We start from the raw sequence: 26,026 nt of genomic DNA, 5'->3' as shown, positions 1-26,026 counted from the left end.
GGGTGAGCTGTCTGCTTTTTTCATCCGATTCATCATATGCTCGCGGTACAGCAATACTCTTTAAGAAACAAACTAATTTTGAACTAGCGGGGGTGACAGAGGATCCACATGGTCGATATGTCATTCATGGGGACGATTGGGTAGAGACTCGGTTATAATTGCAAATTGCTATGGAGCCAACACGGATAGCCCCGAATTTTTCACTAATCTGTGGGGCAAAATATTAACCATTGGCTCTACTCACATTATATGGGGGGGGATTTCAATGTCGCCTTAAACCAACACCAAGACAGATCTAACTTGGCTACACATTACTACACCAACGCACAGGAGGCGCTACGGGGCATAATTGAGGAAGGGGGACTGATTGATAGCTGGAGACACATGCATCCGCAGGAGGGTACACACTTTACGTCCCACAGAGGAACATGGGCACGGATAGACTATTGCCTTCTTTCCAGGGGATTAGGGCAGCCATATGTAATGTGACCCTTAGCTAGGACATTCTCGGACCACTGTCCTGTTAAGGTGTCGCTCACTCCACCTGGCTATGATAGACCCAAACCGAGCTGGAGACTACAGCCCACAGCCCTGTTGGATATAGTGTTTCAGGCGGAATTAGGTGAGGAAATCAAGGATTTCTTTGTCAGAAACAAAGGATCTGTGGATAGCGTTGAATTAATATGGGAGGCTTTTAAATTGACGATCAGGGGATTTTGCATTTCAAAGAGTTTTGGGGTACTAAAAGAAATACAGAACACACTACAAAAGCTGGAGAGGGAACTACGATGAATGGAAAGGCAAATGAGACGAGGAGAGGCAGGGCGAGTGCAAAGAGATTTCAGAGAAAAATTATCTGAATATATGGACACGGCACAGAGAGAGTCGAAATTTAAAGGACGCTGCTGGGTGGCCCGCAAACATGGAGAGGGTGAAAAACCGGGTAAGGCGCTAGCTGAGGTGACAAGATGTCCCCGCATTACTACACACATATTAGAGATACAGGGGCCTGGGGTACTGCCGCAACGAGACACAATAACCATTTTAGACACATTTGTCACACATTACAGAATGTTATATACATTCCAGCGACATGGATCAATTGACCTAGATAACTCTATGGGAGAAATAGTGCTTGGTTGGCTCAGTGATACACAAATGGAATTCCGTAGTCACCCATTTGAGTTTGATGAAATCAGGGAAGCAATAATGCAACTAAAGAACTGGAAGGCGCCTGGATCAGACGGCCTACCGGCTGAGTTTTATAAAAGTTACATTGACATAATGGCACCAGTGTTAGAAGAGGTGTACGAGGAATCCCTGGAGGTAGGCATACTTCTTCCCTCGATGAGGGAAGCAATAGTTACGTCACTGTTGAAACCAGGGAAACCCACTGAGTCCTGCGACTCATATCGTCCATTATCATTGATAAATTGCGACACAAAGATCTTGGCAAAAGTACTGGCCAACCGACATACGCTCCTAATGGACCAACTAATACTTCTCGACCAATCAGGGTTTGTACCGGGCAGAGCCACGTCCCACACTCTCAGGTCTCTGTTCTCCCTGATCCGGACAGTAGCACCGGAATTCCAACTCGCCGCAGTGTTCCTAGATGCCACCAAGGCGTTTGATTCGGTGGAGTGGGATTACTTATTTGGGGTATTACAGAGAATGGGCTTTCCACTTCTTTATTTATCCTGGATTAAATTGGTATATCGCCAGCCCACTGCCAATATATTGATCAATGGCCACCTATCCCAGTCAATAACAATCTCAAGAGGCACTCAACAGGGTGCCCGCTGTCCCCACTCTTGTTTGCCATCGCAGTAGAACTGTTGGCTTCTAGATTACGTCGGGTCCACCGAGAAAAGGCATTCCGCAGCTGTCTACGCCAAATATTAATATCACTCTATGCGGACGACATGAAGTTATACATCAGAGACCCCCAACATAATATAAACCCCATATTGTGAGAATTTATAAGATTTGGCAGGTTATCCGGTGTTAACATCAACTGGGGGAAGTCTCAAGTCTTCCCTCTCACACCGGCAGTGACTGAGTTTCCACTTGACTTCCCGCTAGAATGGTGCGACACAGACCTACGATATCTCGGTATACAGATAACCAGAGCAAGGGAAGAAAGGATAAGGGCAAACTACGGAACGGCTATAACATGACTCAACGCTACCATTACGCGTTGGATATCACTACTACTTTCGTTTGCGGGGCGGGCATCCCTTATAAAGATGACCAAACTCCCGCAATTCCTCTATCTATTCCTCAATATCCCCTACCACCCCGGACGGCATTTTTTTCATACGTTACGCTCTGAATTAGTCAGATTGCTCTGGGGAGGGAAACAACCCAGACTCAAATGGTCGACACTAACCAGACCGCATGATCAAGGGGGCTTTGACATCCCTGATTTTGAAATACATTTTTGAGCGCACAGTCGCATTACGCTTACTATTGGGTACATCCCCCTCGTTACATGCCACAAATAGCTATAGAAGATTGGCTTGCAGACCCAATACCGCTGAGTGGAGTGATACATGGGTATACTCGCACTCGTACGACGCCACCCACCACTATCACTGGTACGGTTGACGCATGGAACCAAATAACCTCTCTTCTGGACTCACCCCTCCTTTACTCCCATAGGTTACCACTGACTTATCATCCCAGTCTATCACTGTTGCAGGAAAAGGGATTTCTAAGTTTAGGCAAACTAGCTCATATTGACACATGGGGAGACCTTTTTCATGCAGGGGTATTTCGTTCCTTGGAGCATTTTCTATAAGGAGTATAATACACAGCCTTGGACGTATTTCTTTATGTGCGCCTAAGGCAAGGAATACAATCGATCATCCCCGATTTCCCACAAGAACCATCATACCTCATCCCATTACACCAAATGTTAGGATCTGCTGTTGGTAAACATCTGGTGCCGGGCCTATACAACAATATACGGACGCACAGAGAAGGGATTACTAGCCCGTCTTGCTTACATTGGGGGGAGGACATAGGGCGAGAAATAACCGATGATCAGTGGCAATATTGCTGTCTACAAACGGCACAAATTTTGGCCAGCTGCAGGCTGCGAGTGATACATTATAAATACTTACACCGCCTGTATTACATACCGATTAAGAAATATAGATTCAAGTTAACAGATACTGATAGCTGTGAACGGTGTAAACAGCCAGAGGCGGGATTCTTACATCTAGCATGGGAATGCCCAAGAATACAGGATTTTTGGGAACAGGTGCTTATAGCGCTTGGGAAAATGACTGGCAGTGTACTAGAGAGAGATCCATTATTCACACATCTGGGGTACACGGCACACATACCCAAAACATGCAGGAAATTACTTGCAATATCACTATTAGCTAAGCGAAGAGTGGCCTGTAGGTGGGGGAGGAGGTCGAGCCCCGAAATTCAAGGATGGGTTGACAGACCTAACATATTGTCAAGAGCAGACCACCACCTATGCCGAGTTATTGCCACATGCCTCCAAACCCAAAGGCATATGGGGACCTCTTCAAGGCTTCCTACTTTCACAAAGTTCAGATGAAATGCCTACCACACCACTTGTAGATACATGAACAAAGTGAGATATTTTCCGAACCTCACCCTTTTACTTATAACACGCGTGCACCAAGTTTAGTAAGAATGACGAACGAGAAGGAACCTGGAGGGAGAACAGGTTGCTTATCACTGGTTACTTATAATTTGTAGTCCTTGACTAGACCAAGTATGTCACTGTACTTTCTATTCTGGATGCGCTCTGTCATTGCTGTATGTTCAATCATGTTACTCCATAGACCATGTTGAAATCGGGACGTTTGACTAAAGAGACTATTGCTACTATGTTGTGATTCACTGTAAAATACATTTCTATGGACTGTTCTGATATATGACAAAAATCATAAATAAAGTTATTTAAAAAAAGTAAAAGAAAGGCCATTCTCCCGACAACGTAAGATCAGCAGACTACTGCATATTTTGAAGGGGAATGAGTCAATCAGATTTATCGACCAAGCTGAAAAATGTCTACCGCCTGAGGGGTAAAAAAGCTATGTCTGTCAAGGATATGTTTACACAAGCTTCGGCAGACCAGAAAGACCAGACACAAAATAACTCAAGCAGTATGCACCCACGGACTTCACCTCATGAAGATGTAAATGAGAAGAGAAAAGTCAAAAGAAGTGACATGGGAATTCTTAGCACAGTTATTCAATGGCCTGAGATCAGACCTCTAAGCACACTACGACGACTTGGGAAAAGCCCTAAAAGTAGTCAAAAGAGACACATAGGACTTTGGTGAAAGGATGCACCAAATGGAAGAGTGAATGGAAATAGAGCCAGCAAACAGGGCTTTTTAAAACATGATGTACTGGTCCTAATGGACCAGAATATGACCCTTTAGGACAAACTAGACAGCATTAAAATTCAATGGAGAAGGGCTATTATATGAATGTGTAAGGTGCATTGTGGGACATTAACTTGGGAATACATCCAAAGATTAATAATCAGCGCACTTTTGGCCCAGACGCTGACAAAGCGATAGTGACAGAGAATCTCAGCATCCGGGCCCCAAAGAATCATGCCAACCAAATTTCATCAACAAAAAACACCATTAGACTCTGAAAGAAATGATCATGAAAGCTACCATGCTACAAAAAAAACTCCAAGTGTGAAGGATGTAAAACAGCTATATTTTAAGACCTTTCCCAGATAGCTCTGCAAAAAAACTGAAGAGAATTCAAACCAGTCCAAAAGCAAAAAAATAAGTTTCCCTTCTGAATGGGAAGGGAAAAAGTACAGTATGAAATCACTGAGTGTAGTCAAACAATGACCAAACATTACTGAACAAGAGACAATATAAAGGGGGATCCACATTCTCTCCTGCAAACCAAGAAAGTTGGATTAAATTTCATAAGAAAAGCAGGTCAATTAAACAAGTGGCAAAAGAGATTGAACAGGACAGAAAGACAGCAACAGATAAATCCCAGAAGCTGACCGCGACAACAAACTTCTGTGGCGGGACAACTGAAAAGACACAAACTCTCGAAGTGATGAGCCTAACTGAGGACTTCTTGGGGCGTATAATCATGAGCGAAATAGGGTCGCTCAGGGGGTGATGGGTGCAGAGAGAATAGGAAAGGGACGATTAGACTATCACTGGCTGATGACACGGAAATTAAGGTTAGATTTAATACAACATGTAGATTAAGAAATGTTGTGATGCCAAGTTTGTATGGGAGCGCTTGTATGCAGAAACATACTTAGACCAAAGTATATAAATACCACTGTTTTTACTTTAACACGTATTAAGGCTTTTCACATGCACATCAAGACATATCAATTATCAAATACTTGCAAGGTGACTGGTAATAAAATAATGATAACCACTTTAAATGCGAGAGGACTAAATGCCCCAGCAAACCATTTAATGGCCTAAATAAAGTTAGATAATTACTAGTGATATTTACATAGTCCAGAAGAAACACCTAGTTAAACATGCAGGCTAAAATGAAAATGGTTTGCTAAATAATTCTTCGCCTCCGCAAAATGTAAGACAGCAGGGGTAAGCATACTTACCGACACAAAGGTGAGATTCGACCGAGCGAGCAAACATGCAGATAGGGAGGGGGCAGATGGTTCTAGCTGAATGTGTCTCTGAGGGGCAGAGAGTATCACTGGTCTCAGTACATGTGCCGAACCAAAACTAGAAAATATTCATTAAACACTCACTTTAAGAAATTACAGAACTGGCAATGGGCCCTCCTTCTCACTGTTGCTACTGGAACACAGTAACTGATCGAGTACTAGACAAAAAGAGTAAATATAGGGGACAGTGCTCTCAGATTCTGGCAAAGGTTTAAAAGAGAAATGTGCCTAGTGGATTCAGGGAAATAAATAATTCTGAATAGGACTGACTATACACAGTACTCAGCAGCACACAAACCGAAAGAACTAGAACAATGTGGGATTGCTCTACTGGACAATTCATCAGTGCTGGGTAAGTTTGATTGAGCATCAAGAAATCCACGTACAGTACTTACAGGACTGCTAAACAAAACCACTCTGAGAGACCCAATTACCAAAACAAACAGTGGACCTATGTCCTAATTTAGATGTTGGCAGAAAGAGTACTGTGCAGCAACAGAGTACGCTTCCTGCCAACCTAAAGGTCCATTCGCCTCATTTACAGTCAGGCAGACCTTCAGTGTGTTCACGCCAAAGCGTACTCTATCTCCGCTGCCTACACACATTTACAATGGCCCTTACTCGAGGCATGTATCTGCCCGCCCTATTCAGAGTGGGAGGACACATAGCCAGTTTTCACTACCCATCACTACGCTGCAAGGGTCAGTGAAAACTTTTAAATGACTCCTACGCCTTGGGAGAATGCTCCAATTGTTTGAGGGTTACTGTTCTGTTTATTTTCTTTTTAAAGTTCCGCCTTGGGATTTTGTTTTTGAAATGAAAAAAAAAAGGTTTTAAGTTTGATGTACGGCTCTGTCACGTTGACGGAGCCATTCGTTAAACTTTCAATGTATTACAATGCTGGAAATGCAAGAGATGTCCACAGTGGAAGGGACATCTCTAAATACGGTAGGCGGAGTACCCTCACTAATGCAGGAGTAAAGTACTCAAAGATGGCGGCAGTAATTACTCCGTCCGCCAAGAATGAAAATAAGCCCTTCAATCAAAAAATACCTATAACTTAATAATAGAGAGGGCAGCAACTTAAGTGTGGCATGGGATGCTCAGAAATCAGTGCTGAGATGCAAAATGATAGCAGAAGAAGCAAGGCTGAATAACATTAGGGAGTAAACCACTCAAATCTAGAAGGAGAATTAAAAGCGGTGGATCTTAACATAAACGAAACAATCACCAAGAACATGGAGAAAAGTCCACACACTTAGGGGGCAGTAACAGATGCTCAACTTAAACAAAGCTGAACACACAATAGCAAAAATAAGAAAAAAAATACTAAAAAGGCAAAAAACAAAGCCTAGCAACCAAACTGAAAGCAATTAAAGTACAAAGACATATAGGCCCAAATAAAAATGAAAAAAACACATTATTTGATATGAAGGGAAACTGCTTTCACGTTTTGTATCAGCAATTGTAAACAGCATTCCCTATAGATACTGAACTGGTAAAACTACACCCAAATACATCAATTGAGCAAAATTGCATAGATTGACTCTAAACCAAACAAAGTTAGAGGACCCAGCCACAAAAGAAAGGACCCTAAAGACTTTTTCTGTGAAATTAAGGACGCATGCATATCATTTATTGGAAGAGATAAGAAACTTAGAATCAACCTAAAACCAGGTTCACAACACCCTAAATAGAAAAGATTAGGAAATACCATATTTCCTTACATACTATAAGGGCTGCAAAACGTAGGTTCAGCAGGTACTGGTCTACAGCAGAGTCAGAAGAACAATGGTGGCAGCTGGACCATGAGCAGCACAATAAGTGAATGCGATGAAGGAAAACAGACTAAAAATCAATATTTATCCAAGCCCAATCACACCTATACTTGACAACAGTGACTCACTCAGAAAACATAGGCAACTATCGAAGAATGGGAAAAAGCTAGGTGCAGCATACTGGAATGTTACAGACCTTTGAGCAAATAAAATCAGACTATGGTCTGTATAAATTGGAGCATTTCAGATACAAATCAAACACTGGGCACTACAATAAACTTTTAAAAGGGAGCCACTTCATTTCAGAAACACTTGCAGCACACTCACAACAACAACACCTTATGCCTAAAACATAGTAAATCATAATGGAGAGCGATACATGAAGTGGAATTTCCAGTTAGAATGGGAAAAGGAGCTAGAATTACACTCTCCGTTGCAGAATGGAAAGCCATAATTAAACAAAACAAAAAAATTGCTAGGGGAGTGAATGGGAAGGAATTTAATTAAAAATACTGCCTGCATGGCACTTCACCCCAACACACCTAAACTAATTCAGTAAATGTTCTAGTAAGTGGCGGTTGGAATAAGAGGAATTGGGCACACAATCAGATACTTTTTGGGAATGCAAAATCCTCAAAACATTTTTGGAAAGAAATGGTGACGTACATTTGTCAGATTACCTCAACTAAAGTTAACTTAATGGCGCATCTGGCCCTATTTGGATACATATACATGAAGAGGGATTGGGGACCCGAAAAAGGAAGCAAGAAACTAACATTACATTTGACCACCGCAAAATAAGCCATCTTAAGCAAACAGGATAGCAAAACTCCTGCCTTGCAACTGGCAAATTCTGCAAGTAGATAAAATAAGCAATAATCGGAATGGAGAACCCGCAGCTTTTTCTGAGAAGTTGAGGGCGATAGGGAACTTTCTAGCCTGATAGACTAAATGCATTACTTGCCCGAGAATAATGAGAGCGCTACAAATTACAACAGACAGGCTGGACTGATTGGTTGCAGACTGAAAGAAAGGTGAGACCCTAAACCTGAACGCTGAACAACTGCATTTTCATAGCCCAAATATTTCTTTATTGTCTAACGGGGGGGGGGGTAAGAGGGGCATTGTTCTCTTTTCTCTTAGACTCAACTAGATCTATATATGTTATCTTATACACTAATAATATTTATTGACTAATAAAAATATTTATTGTAACATGCTAATGGAAGACCTTAAAGAGATCAAAAGACAAAAACTACATATGTTACGGAATTCGACTGATGGGATGGCTACAGAATTCTCTAGATTGAACATACCCACCAGGTTATTAGGAAACAAAGCATATCATTCACATCACTATACTGCCAGGCTCCGGATAATCACAAACCTACTTCTAATCTTCTTCTTGAAGCAAACTTAATCTCTTTGTCAAGAAAATAGTTTGGGCCGGGGAATACAATATCACCAGACCTCACTGCTCCATTGATTCAGAAAAATAATAATCTGCAGTTCAGGAAACTAGTTTTACTGTTTTATTTTGTATAGGACCAGAAGTGCGCTCAGGTGCCTGTTCTGAGTCTGTTAGTTCTTTCAAACAATCCATTTAATAAGGTACAGTAAGGCCACTTTGAGGACACTATTTTAGAAATGCACTTTACTCAATGCTATATTACCAATAAAATCAAACTGAATTCTATGTGCTCACAACAGTGGTGACCACTTTAAAATATTTACTTATTTGTCAGAAAAAAACATTCAGAGAAATCGGCATTTACAGAGCACAACGTTTTCAACTAAAAACAAAATGATCTTACACTGAATATCTCAACAGAGTCATAGTACACCGTACTACAAAGTAACCAAACAAAAGATTTATTCAGGACGATTCTGTGAAGTGACACTTTTTATGAAAGGAATTTTCTTAAAACGGCAACAAGCAATATCTCTTATAGGAACTAAGGGCCAGATGTACAAAGCATTTTTCCAGTCGCAAACTGCCTGATTTGCAGAATTGGACCATTTGCAACCAAATAAATGCTTTTTCAAATGTACAAAATGCGATTCTATGACTTGTTACCGTATCACATTTTGCATTTGCAGTTCGATATTTGGAAGGTGCATGGTTAAGGCATCCCTTACAAATACCAAATTGGTATGGTATATATTACTGTTTTGCGACCGAATTTCGATCGCAAAACAGCAATAATTTACCACCAGTTTAAAAATGGTTATAACCCATTTGCAAAGGGGAAGGGGGCCTAAAGGACGCCTTATCCTTTGAAAATGTAAATTCAAATATTTAAGAGCGGATCACTGCCTACTCTTAAAAAATGAAACTGCAAAGTTACATTTTTTCTTTTAAAATGCACTGTGTTTTCCTTAAAAATAAAACAGACCGCTTTATCAAAAAGCAATCACAGAAATGGTGGTCTGCTGACCTCAGCAGGTCACTATACCTGTGATGGCTGTGTTTCCTAATGGGTCGCAATTTGGTCACTAATGAAACTCAATGAGTTAATGAGTTTCATACATTAGGAATAACGAATCTCTCTGTATCGCAATTAGGATATCTGTATATCAAATGTTAGTACATCTGGCCCTAAAACTCTACAACTGATAATGTTGATACGCATTGTATTGTTATGCTGAGTATAAAAAGTTATGTCAATATTACATTTAAAAATACAAATGTAATTTCTCAAAAAAGATGGAGCTTTAACATTGGATTTAGAACAGAAGCTTTATAAGGATTTGAATTTCTAAAAAAAATATGCATTTGTGAATTTATTTAATTTCACATGTTGAGGTACAGAATGTAAGTAAACTTGAATTTCAAATAAAATGATATTTTCTCACCAGAGCCTGGCTGACATTGCCTCCGGTGGCCAAGGATTTGAAGTGGCTGCTATTGTAAACAAGCTGGAACTCTGAAATTTCGATTGTCTCAAGCTCCTCCTGACTGTGTCTATCTATTACATGCAGTTTCTCTGCACTATCCAGGAGCACCACAGTTCGGGAGTTCATCCACTGTAAATAACGCACAACGTAAGTTAGCAGAAATCGAGGAAACAAAACCATTTTGAAACAGTTCTTGAAAAATCGCGTCAGACAAGCCATCATTTTTATTTATTTAAACCATAAACATTTCTGACTTTGAGTGACCTATCTATTTTCATGTTTGCAGTCTACAATAAGTTTTGTTATCACACAGAATACTTCTTAATATCATATCAGGATTTCGGAACAAAGGAAAGGTGCTCAACTCTAGTAACACTAATCAATTTTCTTTTACATTACCTGAGCTGCAAAAGGTGGAATGTCTTTGGCCAATTAATGTTGAGTCTCTACCTTGACTTTGGTTCAAAGATTTGGCCAAGTCCCTAGAATACAACTAACACTTCCCTACACACTAGTGCCTCCTACACTGCCAATTCATTCTTTAAGAGAGAGCCCATGGTTAGATCATTCAACACACACAGTAGTTATCACCTTAAGTATAAAAATGGAAATTTCTTCTTGTCAAAATAGATCATCTTGAAGATCATTTGTAGCCCAAAATCAACCGGACTTTTCAGCAGTAAGTGCCTGCCTTAATCATGTAAATATTGAATGAATGCATCATCTGCTCTACCACTTTCATATTTTGTTAGGGACAGTTTTACTGCATTGTAGAGGTTTTGTCATGGCTAAAAAAACTATGAGAGTGAGGGACTTTCATCAGCCACCATCAGCAATGGACTGCATGGAGTCAGTCCTCCACAGCTAATTCTTTTTTTAGAACACATTTTATCGTACAAAACAGACAACAGAAAATCTCTTGATTGAGTGTAGGTCTAACCCATACAATAAGACAGATCCATTAATGTATGATGTGCAGTAAGTAGTTCGACAATTCACACTTCAATGACCATGATTACATATCTCATACTGAAGGCTCAACCTCCCCGGATCTCAGCATGATAGGAGTTGCAAATATTGCACCCTGTTAAGTAGTTTCTGTTAAGTAGTTTCAGACAAATTAGTCTTTAAAGAGGGGCACAGGTTGAGCAGGAAGGGTTACCCTTTACAAAAAGTTAGATATATATAAAGAAAGTTGAGGATTGCTGGTATTGTTGAAATCCCAAGAATCAAAAGAAATAAACAACCTTTTGTCCGAAAGAGAATCCACAAACCTGAAAAGACCGGACTCACAGTAGCAAAACTGAAAGAAATATTGTGCTAGCCATTGCAGTACTTGGGGACTTAGCCTCAGTACTTGGTACTGAACAAAAGATGAAGAGGGGTGCAGGGTGAGCCCACCCTTACCCCTAAGGCACAATTTGAGAGGTTCCCATGAGTTTGGAATTTTAAAAGAAGTGTTTTGGGATTCGCAGATCCAGTATGGATTCAAGGATTCCAATTTGGATCTGGGGATCTGAAAAAAAAATGGTCTAGGCACCGCCCAGACCCAAAGGCTGAACGCTACTTGTGTAGAACCTGCGCAGTGTGTTTGGGTACAGAGGGACTAGCTCTGTCTGGCAGGACCACCACATAGGGTTGAAAGATTCATGGATTCAGGGCCTTGGATCCACAGACCGCAGTACTATCTGACCGGTACACCACCGCCGGGTGCAAGGTTCATGGGCTCAAGAGGCCAAGCTGTTCAAGGATTAGTACCATCCGTCCAGTACACCACCAATGTGTTGAAGTTTCGCAGATACAACGTGCGTTGCTGCGGAATTGTTATTAATGTAAGCACTACACTACTACCAGGTGCAAGCTTCATGGACTCAAGGAGCCTGGCAGCGACCACCTACCTGGTACACCACTAGCAAGTGCAAGCTTCACAGCTTGAGGGGCATGGCTGCAAATGAGCTAGTACCACCCAATTGGTACACCAGAAGCAGAAACAACGTTGACAGATTAAAGAAGCCCAGCTGTGGAAGTGCTAATACTGCTCACCCAGTACACCACTGGGAGCCGCAAGCTTCACAGACTCAAGGGGCCTGCTGTGTAGGCGCTAGTGCCGCCCTCCTGGTACAGCATCACCTGGTGCTAACTTCACAGACTCAAGAAGCCCAACTGTAGGTGAAATGACATACTTCAGGAAATAGGAAGTCTATATACCATAAAACACTATACCATAGCCACCATTGTGTAAGCCCAGAGGTAGTAGGAGAGATATAAGCTCTCATGGTAGGCAGTTAATAGACCAATAATATGCAATTATACAAGAAAAACAGGCTTATGGAGGTGACAACGGTTAAAGTGACACAAGTGACAGATTTTATTCTGTTTGTAAATAGGATTTCTTTACTGTCCGAAGTCTTCATAAATTGCATTTTCTGGAGAACTGACAATATAAAATATGTATTGTATCAAGCAATTTAAAATCGATAAAGACATGAAGAAAACTTTATTTATGCAAAAAAACTTCCATTTTGAATAGAATTTAAAAACAAAAACCACAGAAATTCACCAATAAAAAAGTTAACATGAAATTATGGTAAGGTTTGCTTAAAACAACAAAGTATTTTTCAAAAAACCTCTGAAATTCACCCCAAAAAAGTTCAAGTGCAGTTATGGCTACAAACCAAAACTGAAAACAAACCATAACTTGCACGGCCATCATGCACTGCGTATGGCCTTGCGTATTACATCACTCATTTTAAATGACATTATTGACAAGAGCATTGGTTAATTCTGAAATGGCATTGATGACAATAGGTGACATCCCTGATGATATCATCCACGATAAGGAAATTAACATTACTATATGAACCCCAAAAAGTTTTTTTAAAAAACAGGCAAAAAGGGTCTATGGTCCTATACAGCACAGGAATATTGTCTGGTATGGTACATGGACTGGGCATAGAACTATCCAAGGAGGTAACTCTGGCTGCGCTCAGTGAAGAGCATAGGCTGCAGCTATTCGCTACCGGGAAAACTTAAGTGCAGGCAAGAAGAAGTATTAGAAGATGATCACTCCCAAAACCCCTTAAAGAGAAAATACTTGTTCGAGTAATTCTCCTATATTGTGGGAAAAGCACCTTGTTGAAGAAGACATTCAAACATTGTGGAGAATTTGACTGCTCTTCAGGCTTCTTCCTCCTATTCGTTCTTTTTAATTTCCGTAACCAATCTCTGAACATCATTATCCATATAATCCCCATTATTTTGTTCTGGTATTGGAAAAATCAAGTTTCATAACTTGTGTGTACTTTGCTAAGTGTTTTCAAATTAGAAGCTATCAATGGGTGGCATTTTAGCACAACACAAATATCATAAAACACCACATTGGCAAATACATGACTTGTAATTGATTTATAAGGCACACCATATAACGTAATTTGTTCTCATTAAACATTTAAAGTCTTTTGCAAGGACTGTTTTTCACAATGCATACTTTTAAAATCAGTATTTATTTCTTGAATTTACAACAGTATGAATGTCCCATAACAACATAGCAAACAGAAATAGCATTACTTTTACTTACAGTAAAGTTTATGATGTCATAATGCAGGTGCAGCTGTTTTTGTTTGCTGACATGTATAGCTCCCGATTCATCTCTTTTCACCTTGTGATAATAGAACACAAAGCAACATTAATTAGCAATAGATCATAGTTGGCAGTCACCCACATTCAGAGGCGGACATCTGCCCATTCAAATATAAAGCTTTCCAACCGCAGTTTACAGTGATGAATAAGACATTTAGGGAATGATAGAGTGCTTAGCGGACAGGGTACCCCTTTGCAAACGTGACACAGTATCTTGTTTTTCAATCACAAACTCTCACTTTGGGAGTTTGATTCTGAAAAACAAAACAATTACAGTTTAGTGGATGGCGAGGAATACTGACAATGATGTCCACCAAACCTTTTGTACAGATATCACCTATAGTCCAGCAGTGATAAGTTAAATGTTAAATGTTAAATGTCGTATACTTGTAAAGCGCACAGCTGCCCCAGCAAAGGGGCGTCCTGGCGCTGTATACCGCTGGGGAACCCGTCCTGGCTTTCCCTGTGGGATGGTCCCTACTGGGAATCCCCAAGGTGGAGCCAGGCATCCCCAGCGTTGATGGGGCCGTTGTGGAGATTAGGCAAGCTAATGCCCAGAGTTGCCGAGTGGGACCCCAGGTTAGATAAGGCACCGAGGCGAGAATTGTCGAGTCCACTGACCCTGGTCCAGGACCCTGCCGCGTCGGGAATTGAACCCTGGTCCCGGGCCGACTTCTGCGCCCGGGTCTGCCGCCTCTAACCAGTGAGCCACACCACTCCTCCATAAGTTTGACTTCTAATACTGCTGGCACCTGTTTGTCCATAGAGCTCTCCGGTTTCCTAGCTCCATTTGGGAGAATCTCACCCACGCCTGGTTTTTTTAATTCTGAAATTTCGTAGTCCTAATTTTATAATAAGACATTAAACTACAATCTGCAGAAAACACAGACAGCACCCTGGACTGAATGAGCTACTTCTGCATAGACCTGGGAAACTTGAAAGCTGTACCCAGTAGTGTGCTCAGGCCCAGAGAGGGTGTGAAAGGGCACTAGACTTACTTCATGCTCTGAAGAGGCACTGCACTGGATTCCCATTTGCTTCAGGTGTGTACTCTTTTACAGACTCTATTGTACATGTCCCTAGTGAAAAGGTCTAAACAACAAGTGCAAAGCAATAAAAAAATGGAGTATGCCCGCAGATCCAAAAAGCCATCGGAAAACAATTATTTTGTGTCAGTTCCCTCTACATTCCTTTGGGGGATAAATCACAATTCCCAACCTATGTGTGGTAGTGTCTTTAAATCATATTCATATCAAGTTCTGCTCCTTGTTTCTTATTTGGTGCGTTTTAAAATGCACATTTTCAATACAATTCTTTAGATCTATTAAGTTTCAAAACAATTCTTTAGAGCTATTAAGTTTCAGTCCAAGTTTTTTTCTTTGAATGCTAGTACTAGATTTATAATCAAATAATGACGACTGCAAGGACCTGAAGGCAAGGGAAAAACCAGGACTCGATGACCAACTCATGTGTGGACTTTAAAAACTTGATAGACATGATCCTTACATGAGGTAAGCAGCCTCTAAGTACAAGTTGTGTCTTTGAGCTCTCTCCAGCTATCATCAAAATCACTGGCACTGTGAAATTTATGACGACTTCAAGGGGTAAGATTTACTATTCCCATTCCAGTTTGTGTAAAATTAGGGAAAGCGCTGGACTTTGGAGGGGTTAAATTTAAAAGTTCCACTCCAGTGTAAGCAACAGTAGGTAAACTACTTCACTTCAAACACATTATATATTTGAAGAACCATATTAATTTAGAAAAAATACAAAATGTTTAAAATAAAAATTGTCACTTAATTTAAAAATATGTATCTATTAAACAAATAAAAAACAATTAACTAATTTACATAATTCATAAAGTGTAATAATTAATTTGTATTAAAAAAAGAATGGTTAATTATTACTTAATTAACTTGCCACCCAATGCCCCTCAAAGCTAGCAAGCCTCACCTAAAATATACATAAATATGTATAACCCAATTTACATAATTAGTAATCAATTACATAACAAATTAACAAATCATTAATAGTTAATTAATAATTACTTAATTAAATTCCCATGCAATAACCCTACAAACCAAGCAGCCCAAACCTAAAATGAAATCAAGATATAACATTATTTCAAAATTTACATAATTATTAATCACTTACATATTTAATTATACACTATTACTTAACTGCCCATCCTATACCACTACAAACCTAGAAACTCGCAACTAAAATATAACTGAAATGAATCAGTATTATGTAATGTAAATAATAATAATGATTCCAATAATTAAAAAATGAATACTTGTTAATTACTTAAACTTCCCACTCTATACCCCTACAAATCCACACCAAAAAAAGATTACTAAAATATATGATTTCAAAACAATGTATATAATTAATAATCAATTAAATAATTAATAATAAATTACACAAATTTAATTCCCACCCATAACCCCACAAACTTAGCAACCACCTTCTAAATTATAAGTAAATTAAATCCTTATTACAGAATATATCTAATTAATATCACACACAAACGTATTAATTAATTAATAATTTAATTAACTTCCCACTCTATACCCCTTCAAATCCAACAACCCTCTACAACATTACAAATTACTATTAGCAATTAAATAACAATTCTAAATCCCTTACAATATCAACCATATTTAAAGAAAAATGATAATTAAACAATTATAACACAAAATTAATATATATACCTAAATATATTAAAATAATTAACAAATGATATTATATACAACTATATTATTGAAAAGGATACTAACAACAATGATTTCCATAATAATGATATTACTTACCTGAAAAAATGATATTCTTGACAATTGTTCTGCATTACAATATTTTTGTATCACAATATTTTATTCTGGTATTTCTGTCTTACGATATTTAAACCTCAATATTTTGTCCAAATACCGAATTTTCACCTTCAAATTTCCTGGAACACCATGAACTGTTACATCTGTCTCAATATGGCTTTCGCCAGATACACAACACTGAGTCACCCTTGGTCGAGGTCGCAGAATCCATCAAGAGCTCTTTGGACCATGGTCAGAATGCAACATTAAATATTTTGGACTTGCTGGCGGCAATTCACACTATCTCACATTAAATTCTTGTGAAAAGACTAGCCAGCATTGAAGTCGGGGTACAGTACTGCAATGGATACAATCTGGCAGATTACAAGCTGTTAGACTAGAGCCTTTTGTCTCCCCTGCCAAAACCCCTAGAACTGGAGACCTACAGGGCTCATCCTTGAGTCCCACTTTATTCAAGGTCTACATGTTACCTTTGACCTACATCATCGAAGCCTTTGGTATTCAGGCTATTATCTATGTTGATGATACAAAACTTATTTTCTCACTAGGAGATAGTCAAGAAATAGGAAAAAAGACTTGTAAGAGCTGTTCACCTAAGGTTGTGCAACGGATGAACCTAAATAGTTTGCATTGTAATTCTTCGAAAACAGAGATCACACTCTTTGGTCACAAGACCACTGAATGGGACAATGACTGGTGGCAAGCAGAATGTGGCCCACCCCCTAAACTAGCATTGTGGTAAAAATAACCTCAGGGTGAAATTGGATGACAGGCTTGCCTTTCACCTGGCTGAAAAGTGTTTTGATTTGCTTCATGCACTGAGAAAAGCATTAGATTTTGTTCCAGTTGAAGCACGGACAACTATTGTTCATGTGCTTTTTACCTCTAGATTGGATTATGCAAATGCCTTATTTTTAGGTTTTCAGGTCTATTTGATTAAACATTTGAAAGTAGTTAAAAACTCTGCTGCTAGGTTGATTTTGGGATTCACAAAACACCACTCACTAGCAGGTCATCTTAAGGAATTACACTGGGTCCTTATTGAGATGAGGATAGTTATTAAAGCCCTGGGACTAGCTTTTCTCTCCTCTCACCGGGTGGAGCCAAAATATCTTTGTAGGAGGCTCAATCACTATATCCCTGCTCGCCCCCTCAGACCAAAAGAGACCTTTTCATTGACAACTCCTGGCTTCCGTCCAAAATGTATAGATGATTGTTTTTTTGCTTATCTGACTACCAAGGCCTGGAACAATCTACTTCGCTTCCTGCATAGATTTCCACGAAAGTCCAGTTTTCAAAGCAGCTTAAGACCAGGCTTGTTCGTCAGCAAGGATTTATGTCGGCTGACTTTTATTGCTTGCTGTTAACGCCTTTAAGTCTATTTTTGCTAGCTATGCGCTTTATAAGCATTATTGTGTTGTAATGCATCAGAAAATCATGCTGCTCCAGTCCTCTGTAATGAAAACATCAACATACACACACAACTAAATTTATGGACCACCAGACAACATTTATGTGGTACAGTACCCAAGCTAGTGTGTATTTGTTGAGTTACAAAACAATAGTACAAAGGAATGTCTGTGGACATGGTCAGAATTTAAAACTGCCGTTGATAAAAACAAAATTGCACAAAGATGCATTTTTGTATTTGTGAACTCCTTAACACTGAGCCTATAACTACTGTGTCCCCACCCCATCTCCATAAAATCTATTACCCAACCACTGTACTAGATAGCTTGGGCAGATTTTCTTCATGTTCTACCATTCAAGATTCCCGGGAAGGACTGGTTAGGGTGATCACTACCCTTACAGATAAAACCATGTTGGTCTCAGCCTAAAGTTTGACTGTTTGAAATGTGTGATTGTCCTAAGAAAGAAAGAAGGAATTTAGCTTAATGAACACCACTCTTTTATTAGAAAATCAAACTATTGTTGTGGTCAGGAAATCAGTTATTGCACCTGGGGCTGACTGAAAGCTTAAACTCATTCGGTCATTCACTGCCGAATACGCAGCTCTGATGAAATTAGATTCACAGGCCATTGGGGTAGACCAAGCCAAGGCTTAAGAATCTTTCATGAAAGTACTACTGAATTCTTGATTCTTCCGGGCAATTTCTTTCACTTTTGGACAAAATTAGTTTTTACAGATTGTTAAGGGTAAGCTGACCATTTCTAAATTCTCATGTGCTGTCTTCTTCCTCCCACAGAGAGGGCTCTTGACAAACAGTACTGGCAAATCAAGACAGTTGTAAACAACACAGTGGGAAGTACTCAAAGAGGCCTAAGATGTTGAATGAAGTGATAAGAAGTTATATTCTGAAAAGTAAACTTTCCAAAAATATCAGTTGCGAAAGCCTTGCAAGTTGTCTGGTCTCAGTATTGGCCGGAAAAAATCAAATTAGCCTGTGAAGCTATTGCCAGTACATGGCTATCGAGATAAGGAAGCTGCTGGCTTCTTCAATGTAGAAGCATTTTTCAGTCCCATCAGACAGAGGCAAATTTACCACAATGAAATGAGAAAGACAGATACAAGTTAGCGCAAAAGTAACAAATCATATATGACTGATAAACTGAACGATCACATTAAAAAACAAGTAGTTTGGCTAATCTGAAAGGATGCATTATGAAATGAGAGAAGACTCACCAGAAGGAAATGAACAGCATCGCCTCTACAGAATGCCAACATTGGATTAACTACATTTTGCACAGCAATAAAATGCCAGGCCAATAGTGGAACACTAGAGGGATCCATCTGAGTAAATAAACAAACATAAAACAAAGAATACTTTAATATCGCATTACAAGGGTATAAGCAGCGCTTTATAAATATTAAAAATAAATAAATAAATAAATAAATTTACTCTTAATTTTATTATAAGTCCATTATTCAGGGCATGAGTCACAAAGTTAAACTTGCACATCTCCACATATAAAAAGACCTATCTTTTTATGTGCAGAGTCTACACTCGAAAAGATACTACTCGGAAATCCCTTTGTGAGTAGCAAACCATCGTAAACATACCCAAAAGTCTAAGTTTATCTTTGCGAATCAGGCCCTCAGTATCAAAGGTTACAGCGAAATGCAACAGATTAAATGTATACACTACGTATCAGTGTTTATTTGCAACAGCAAACAAGCAATACCTTATTCAATTAAACATAATTAATAATAAAAATGCACAGTTAAAAAAAAACATTTACCATTAAAAGTGCATATTGGTTTGGCAAAGGGTAGCATATTTAAAAAAAAGATCTGACAGTGGCCCATATTGCTGGGTCATGCAATGTCGACAGAAAGATAAGCACCGGTCTCCACAGTCTGAATTTGTGGGTTTTAAATACATGTAATAAAGAATATTGATTATACAAAGAATAAAAATGACAAAAAAGATAAAACTAAGTAAAGATTTCAGAAGTGCAGCGTCTCACAAATACACTAAAGAACAACCCCACTCATACTACCCCAGGGGGAGGCATAACAGGCTGTTGACAGTGCCTAATCTAAACCTTAACAGCAGGGCCCTTTCCCAATGATTAACTGGAAACTGCAGGTCCGGCTCAATACCAGTGCAGGTGTGCAGTGCAATACAGTGCCTGTTGGTGGACTTCTCAAGTTCAGCTACATTCCTTTTCAACCGCCTGTCCTCAAGAAAGGCACGTTTCAATCAGCCCTTATCAGACTTGGTTGAGCCAGCAGGATTAGAGAACATCTGCCCAAAGACAAAGCACACTTTAATGTAGGACAGACATGGGTTATTCATCCCCCTGGCCGCAATTGAGGCAGTCCACGATCACCTGCTGGTTGAAAAATGTGTTTTAGTTGTTCCAAACCGCCAAACATAAACACCTCGATGTATATGAGATCCAATTTCTCATGGTATGCAAAGTGTGGGCAGCAGGGGGGGTGCAACAACAATTTAGGGCTAAAGCGGTTCACTTTAATTAGCAGGCTTGAGACAGGAATATATACCCAAGATGCCTGTGACAATGCATGCAATACATTCTGAGAAATTGTGCAGTGAGTTTACCCCTAATTTTGTGAGCCAAGTTAAAAAGAGCACCCAATGACTGCATACATTTAAGACAGCGAGAGGCTATTATGGTAGACCATGAGCCCTTTTTGTCAAAACAAAGACCCAGGTTTGAAAAGCTGGATACTGCGGACAACGCGTTGGACTTAACATATATAGGTCTCATAATAGTGCTCTTGGCAACACACGCCATCACATGGGATGAAAACGATGATATTAAGCTTGAGTGTACGGGGTAGAAGAACAGCATTGTCCGCACAGAGAAAAGCAGGCGCTGACTTCTTAATGATCAGTGGTACATCCTGCCCTCTCTCTAACAAAAGGTCATTCAAATTAATATAGAGAATATATAAAATGGGTGCGAGGAAGCACACCTGGCATACCCCTCTGAGGAGACCAAAGGGCTCGGTGCACTACCCGTTTTGCTCTTATCTCACTATAGCAAGTTCAGATGGAAAATGAATAAAGAATTGGCCAAAGTAACAACCAGGCCTATGCCAAGAGGTGTGGACCATAGCTTGGACCTGTTCATGAAGTTGGATGTGCTAGACAGGTCCATAAAGCCATGGCACAGTGGGCAGTCCCTGGAGATCACATACTTACCAACGATAAGATGTAAGTTCACACACTGCTCCATCATACACAAGCCCTCTCTAATGTAGTACTGAGAAAAGCCAAAGATGATGTTGTCTGTAGCCTAAGGTCTGATACAATTATAGATCACTCTCCCCAGGATTTTGGAGGAGGCATCAATGAGTGATATTGGCCGGTAACAGGGAAGATCAGTGCAGTTACCTTTTCTGAAAATTGGTACGATTAAGGAAGAGGCCCAGGAAAGATGTAGAGAAGTCACTGTTAGGCAAATGTAAAAACAGTAACAACATGAGCAGAAAACTCACAATTTGACTTGCATAGGTCAAGGACACCATTGGGGGAGGAGCTTTAGTTGTAGGACTTTTCTTAAGACCATTCAAAACTTTTTCTAGGTCAAATGTAAGGTATCCAACAGAAGCATCCCCAATAGGCAGGACTTCATTGAAATCGAAGCTGCTGTGCGAGCAGTAAACATTGGAAAAATGGGATACCCGAAGATCAGCAGAAATGTGCGAACTGAGGGGAGACTTGCTAAATTTGTCGTTCCTAATGGAGTTAACTGTGGACCAAAAGCATTTGGCTTCTTTAATATTACTAGCTGCCATTAAAGCAGTGAGGCTGGAGGCCCTAATCTGCTTTCTCAACTACAGGGTTCTGTAATAGAGAGCCCTACACCTCTTTGCTATCTTTGAGTCTCTGCGGTTGAGTCCTAATGCTAACCTTGGAGAATGGTTGGTTTGGGAGCAAGCAGTGTCACACTACCTGGAGGTAAGGTTATTCGGGTGATAGATATGTTGTAAAGGCAAAGTTCGTACTTGTGCACAAATATACATAAAGGTCTCGAATACTACAATGTTAACCTTCTCCTCGCAAAGGCAGTCACAGAATTACCCCAAATTGCCCCGAATAAGAGTAGTTAAAAAATATGGCGGGCTGGGAAGTTTTCAAACAAACCATTGTGCATGATTATTGGTGCATAGAGGTGTTAAATCGCCACACCATTCCACAAACTGAGCGCTGGAATATGCACATTCAAGGGTGAGCAAAATGTGGTCATCAATCATCAGCTTTACTACGTTGCATTATAAAACAAGATTAGCAAGAGGTCTAAACAAAAATATATAATCAATAATGCTCGTACAGACTCTGCCAAGAAAATGGGCATAGAAGGGTTAGGGTTTGAATAACGTTTGTGGATAATAACCAGATCCCTCTCCATGACCAACTTTGAGAGTTCAATTTTCCTGTAATTGGTCCTAGAGAAAAAGGGTGCTGGCACGCAATCAATGAAAGGGTCTATGTCATAACTAATTATATTTAGCACAGCATTAAAATTCTCATAAACCACAACATTACAATCAACCAGGGAACCCTTTGATCGATCAGAAACTCTATCAACAATTTCAAACAAACTTATAAAATTACAAATATAAGCGTAAGAAACGTCATTCTAAAAATTAAATTAGCAAAAAGTAAGATTATTCCAGCATTTGATAGCAATTGCTTGAACCACATTGCTAGAGATGTTGATAGGGGTGTATCTCGCCTTTATTGCTATCCTAACCCAAATGGATAAACCCCATTTTGTGGGATCAGATCTTGAAGGAAAAAAAGATACAGAACAACTAAAGCCATCATGCTGTACTACGATAACTCCCATAATTCATAAAGTCCAATAATGTCAAATGATTAAACAAAGGATAACCAGTCACTGTTCTCAAACTTAGAGGCAAACCCCAAGATATTCCGGCTCAAAATATGCAGAGGGCAAAAACAGGAGGTTTTTGGGTCTGGGTGTGTCCAAAGTTCTACAGGAGGGAAGCTGTCACAATTGACAATCAATATGTACCACATCCTGCAGGGGTAGGTAGTGATTCTAAAAGGGGAGGGAACTTATAGTGGGATTTGGGCACAGAGTAGCATTAAATCTGAAAAGTTATGGTGAGGAGTGCTTATTTACATTTTATGCAGCTGAAACAATGTATTATAAAATTCAAATGAAAGAAAAGAGCAAAGCATAATGTTTGTCCTCAACAGAATACGTTTTTTTTCTTTATATATATATACATACACACACACACATACACACACATATATATATATACACACACACACATATATATATTATCATCGATCTAGCTCTCTATATATATTGCGCAATAGAGGTCACAACTGGATAGTTATACTTCGGTCAGCTGTTCCACAGGAAATTTGTTTTTTGTGTTGCTAATATCTTTGGCACCATTTGACGAAACTCCACGAAACTTATTTTTGTGTCTAGGTGGTGCATGGAAAGTTTTGAGGTGACCTGTCAAAAAGGAGCTGAGAAAAATGGTCTGCAGATTGTGTTTTTCGTGATTTGGTGTCAATTTGTTCAGCGGTTTTTAAGAAATTAAGGGTAAAATAACATTGTATATCTGGACACTTTGGTTTAAGGGACTGTTGCGAGAGTTCCTTGAAAACAATTTAAAAAAAAATTAAACCGCTCCGATTGGTCGAGGAAGCTTTTTTCCCCCCACAGAAGCGAGCACTTTGGTTGGCTGCAAGAAAGATAAGAAAACTTTCGCAGGCGGCCATTACAGGACTCTGGGATTTATTCTCTTATCCTGAAGTAAAAAAAAAAAAAAAACTGGTAATTTTTGCCACAATCCCGCAGGATAAAAAAATGGCAGCCTGAGGTCACCCATGTTGTTAAGTGCCCCTATCCCCTGGGGCCCAAAACATATTTTAAGGGGAGAGGGGCTGCATGTCCCCCTCCTCAATCCTTTTAACTCCTTGCTTGCTGATGACGGAACCACTCCGCGTGTGGTTCCGTCACAGCCAGGACGCCGCGCCTGCACGGCATCAATTTTGTGCTTGCGCGGCACGTTCTATTGAGCGGGTGCCAAGTAATTCATATAGGACCTGAGCTCTGCCAGAGGGCAAAGGCACCGTATTAGACTAAGAAGGTTGGCTAAATGGCTCTGGTGAGTCAAACCCATTTGCAGCCTGGGTGGGGGTTGTACTGTCATAGCATCAGACAGCACTATGGGTTGGTCATTGTTGTTCAGAGTCAATAGCGCTGGCATCGGTGCCAGAAAGGAATCCGGTACCGATGTTTGAAACAAATCAAGAGGCCAAGGACGAACAAATCGGAAAATCCCAGTAGGTAGGCCGCACTGCTCCTCTGGGCTTGCAGGCAAGGTAACGTGCCAAAGAGCTGCAGCACGGCTTCGTGGAAGTCCTCAATGTGTTGAGGGATAGGCTAGGGCCCCAGGAATTCCAGCTGTCGCATAACGAAGGTTGGAATCGACTCCAAAGTGGAAAGGCTTCGGGAGCAGACCTCAAGGTACAATGAAACCCTTGCGCCTTTTCAGGAGATCGAGAATTGGCAGGATGGGGCAGAGTCCCATTTGGACTTCTTGATTTTTTTGCTGGACTTAACTGAAGATTTAGATTGCAAGAATGATCTGTTGTAGGACCGGCCTCGCGCATGGGAAAGTGACTGGGCCTTAAACCTCTACCTGTTGTGTTGTGAAGTCTTGCAGTCTTTCACAGTGAAGAGGCTCGCTTCTCGATCCTGGACATCCTTTGGGTGCATCAAGGCACAGTTACTGCAGGCCTTAGAGTCAGAGTCATGGTCAGAAAACCGGTAAACCAAATGTGGGTCAGTAAAAGACATCTGTATGCAGCATTCTCCACCTGGCTTGAACCCTGTATATTTTGTAAGTGACATAGTCACTTGCACAGGGAAAATGTTTTGAAAGCCAAAATAAAGGTCTCAAAAGAGACAAGGGGTAGTTCCAGATCCGTGTCTTTTGTCACGGAAAGAAAGGAACTGTTTAGTCAGAATGCATGAGTGGCATCTATATAGGCCTGCACACGTCGTATGCACCTTGGATAGACGTTTAGGTGGAACCATCGGTGTCACCTGCTGGAGCACAAGAATACTGTTAAAGATTTTCAGGATCATGTGGGGCGCATGTGGGAATAGTCAAAAGGTTAGAAATTTGAGGTGACAAGTCTCTATCAAAAATAAATCATTCTGTGAAGTATTAAACCAAAGCCTTTAAAAAATATATACTTATGTTGTTACATTTAATTAGCTATATAAGCATCATTATACAGTATTCTTATTCTTTATTTACTTTAATTAAATAGAGGTATTCTATTTTCTTTTTCAAATGATATGACATTGTTTTTGTTGTTTCATTTCAGAGATTGGTTTTTTTAAAGGCCAAGCATGCAGGTGGTGAAGTGTCTCAGGAGTTTCTCTAGCGATCAAAATAAGTGGAACAACTGATTGAAGTACTCATAGTTAGTTACTTACGCGTCCGTATGGAAACGTCATCCAAACTTTCAGGGATGGTTTCAATCCAATGACAAGAATCTGTAGTAAATATAGAAAATCACATATGTTGCAACTTTTTTCAAATCAATGTGCTAGATTTTTATTTTTTTTAAATGAAATAACTTCAGAATTTGGTAAGTAATTCTTCAATTGATATTCCCAGAGTTTACTTCACCCTTGAGTCCAGAAACAACTTAATAAAAATTAGACATCAGCTGGGATGGTTCAGAAGTCAGAAATTATTTTTCA

General features: G+C 39.8%; 1 protein-coding gene across 1 annotated transcript in view; it reads right to left on the bottom strand.

The window, feature by feature from the left end:
• The window catches only part of VPS8 (VPS8 subunit of CORVET complex), a 2,052,516-nt gene that overhangs the window by 1,644,958 nt on the left and 381,532 nt on the right, over positions 1-26,026 (bottom strand). Inside the window, exons 11-14 of the mRNA XM_078680452.1 lie at positions 25,757-25,816; positions 19,467-19,574; positions 13,930-14,010; positions 10,311-10,481 (exon numbers count right to left, since the gene is read on the bottom strand). Of these exons, the coding sequence (XP_078536578.1) occupies positions 10,311-10,481; positions 13,930-14,010; positions 19,467-19,574; positions 25,757-25,816 (420 nt within the window). The remainder of the gene's footprint in view (positions 1-10,310; positions 10,482-13,929; positions 14,011-19,466; positions 19,575-25,756; positions 25,817-26,026) is intronic.

This window comes from Lissotriton helveticus, chromosome 3_1, assembly GCF_964261635.1.
Source record: "Lissotriton helveticus chromosome 3_1, aLisHel1.1, whole genome shotgun sequence".
In the NCBI taxonomy this organism is placed as follows: domain Eukaryota; kingdom Metazoa; phylum Chordata; class Amphibia; order Caudata; family Salamandridae; genus Lissotriton; species Lissotriton helveticus.
Note: the sequence above shows the minus strand (reverse complement) of the source record. Positions and strands in the feature narration are given on the sequence as shown.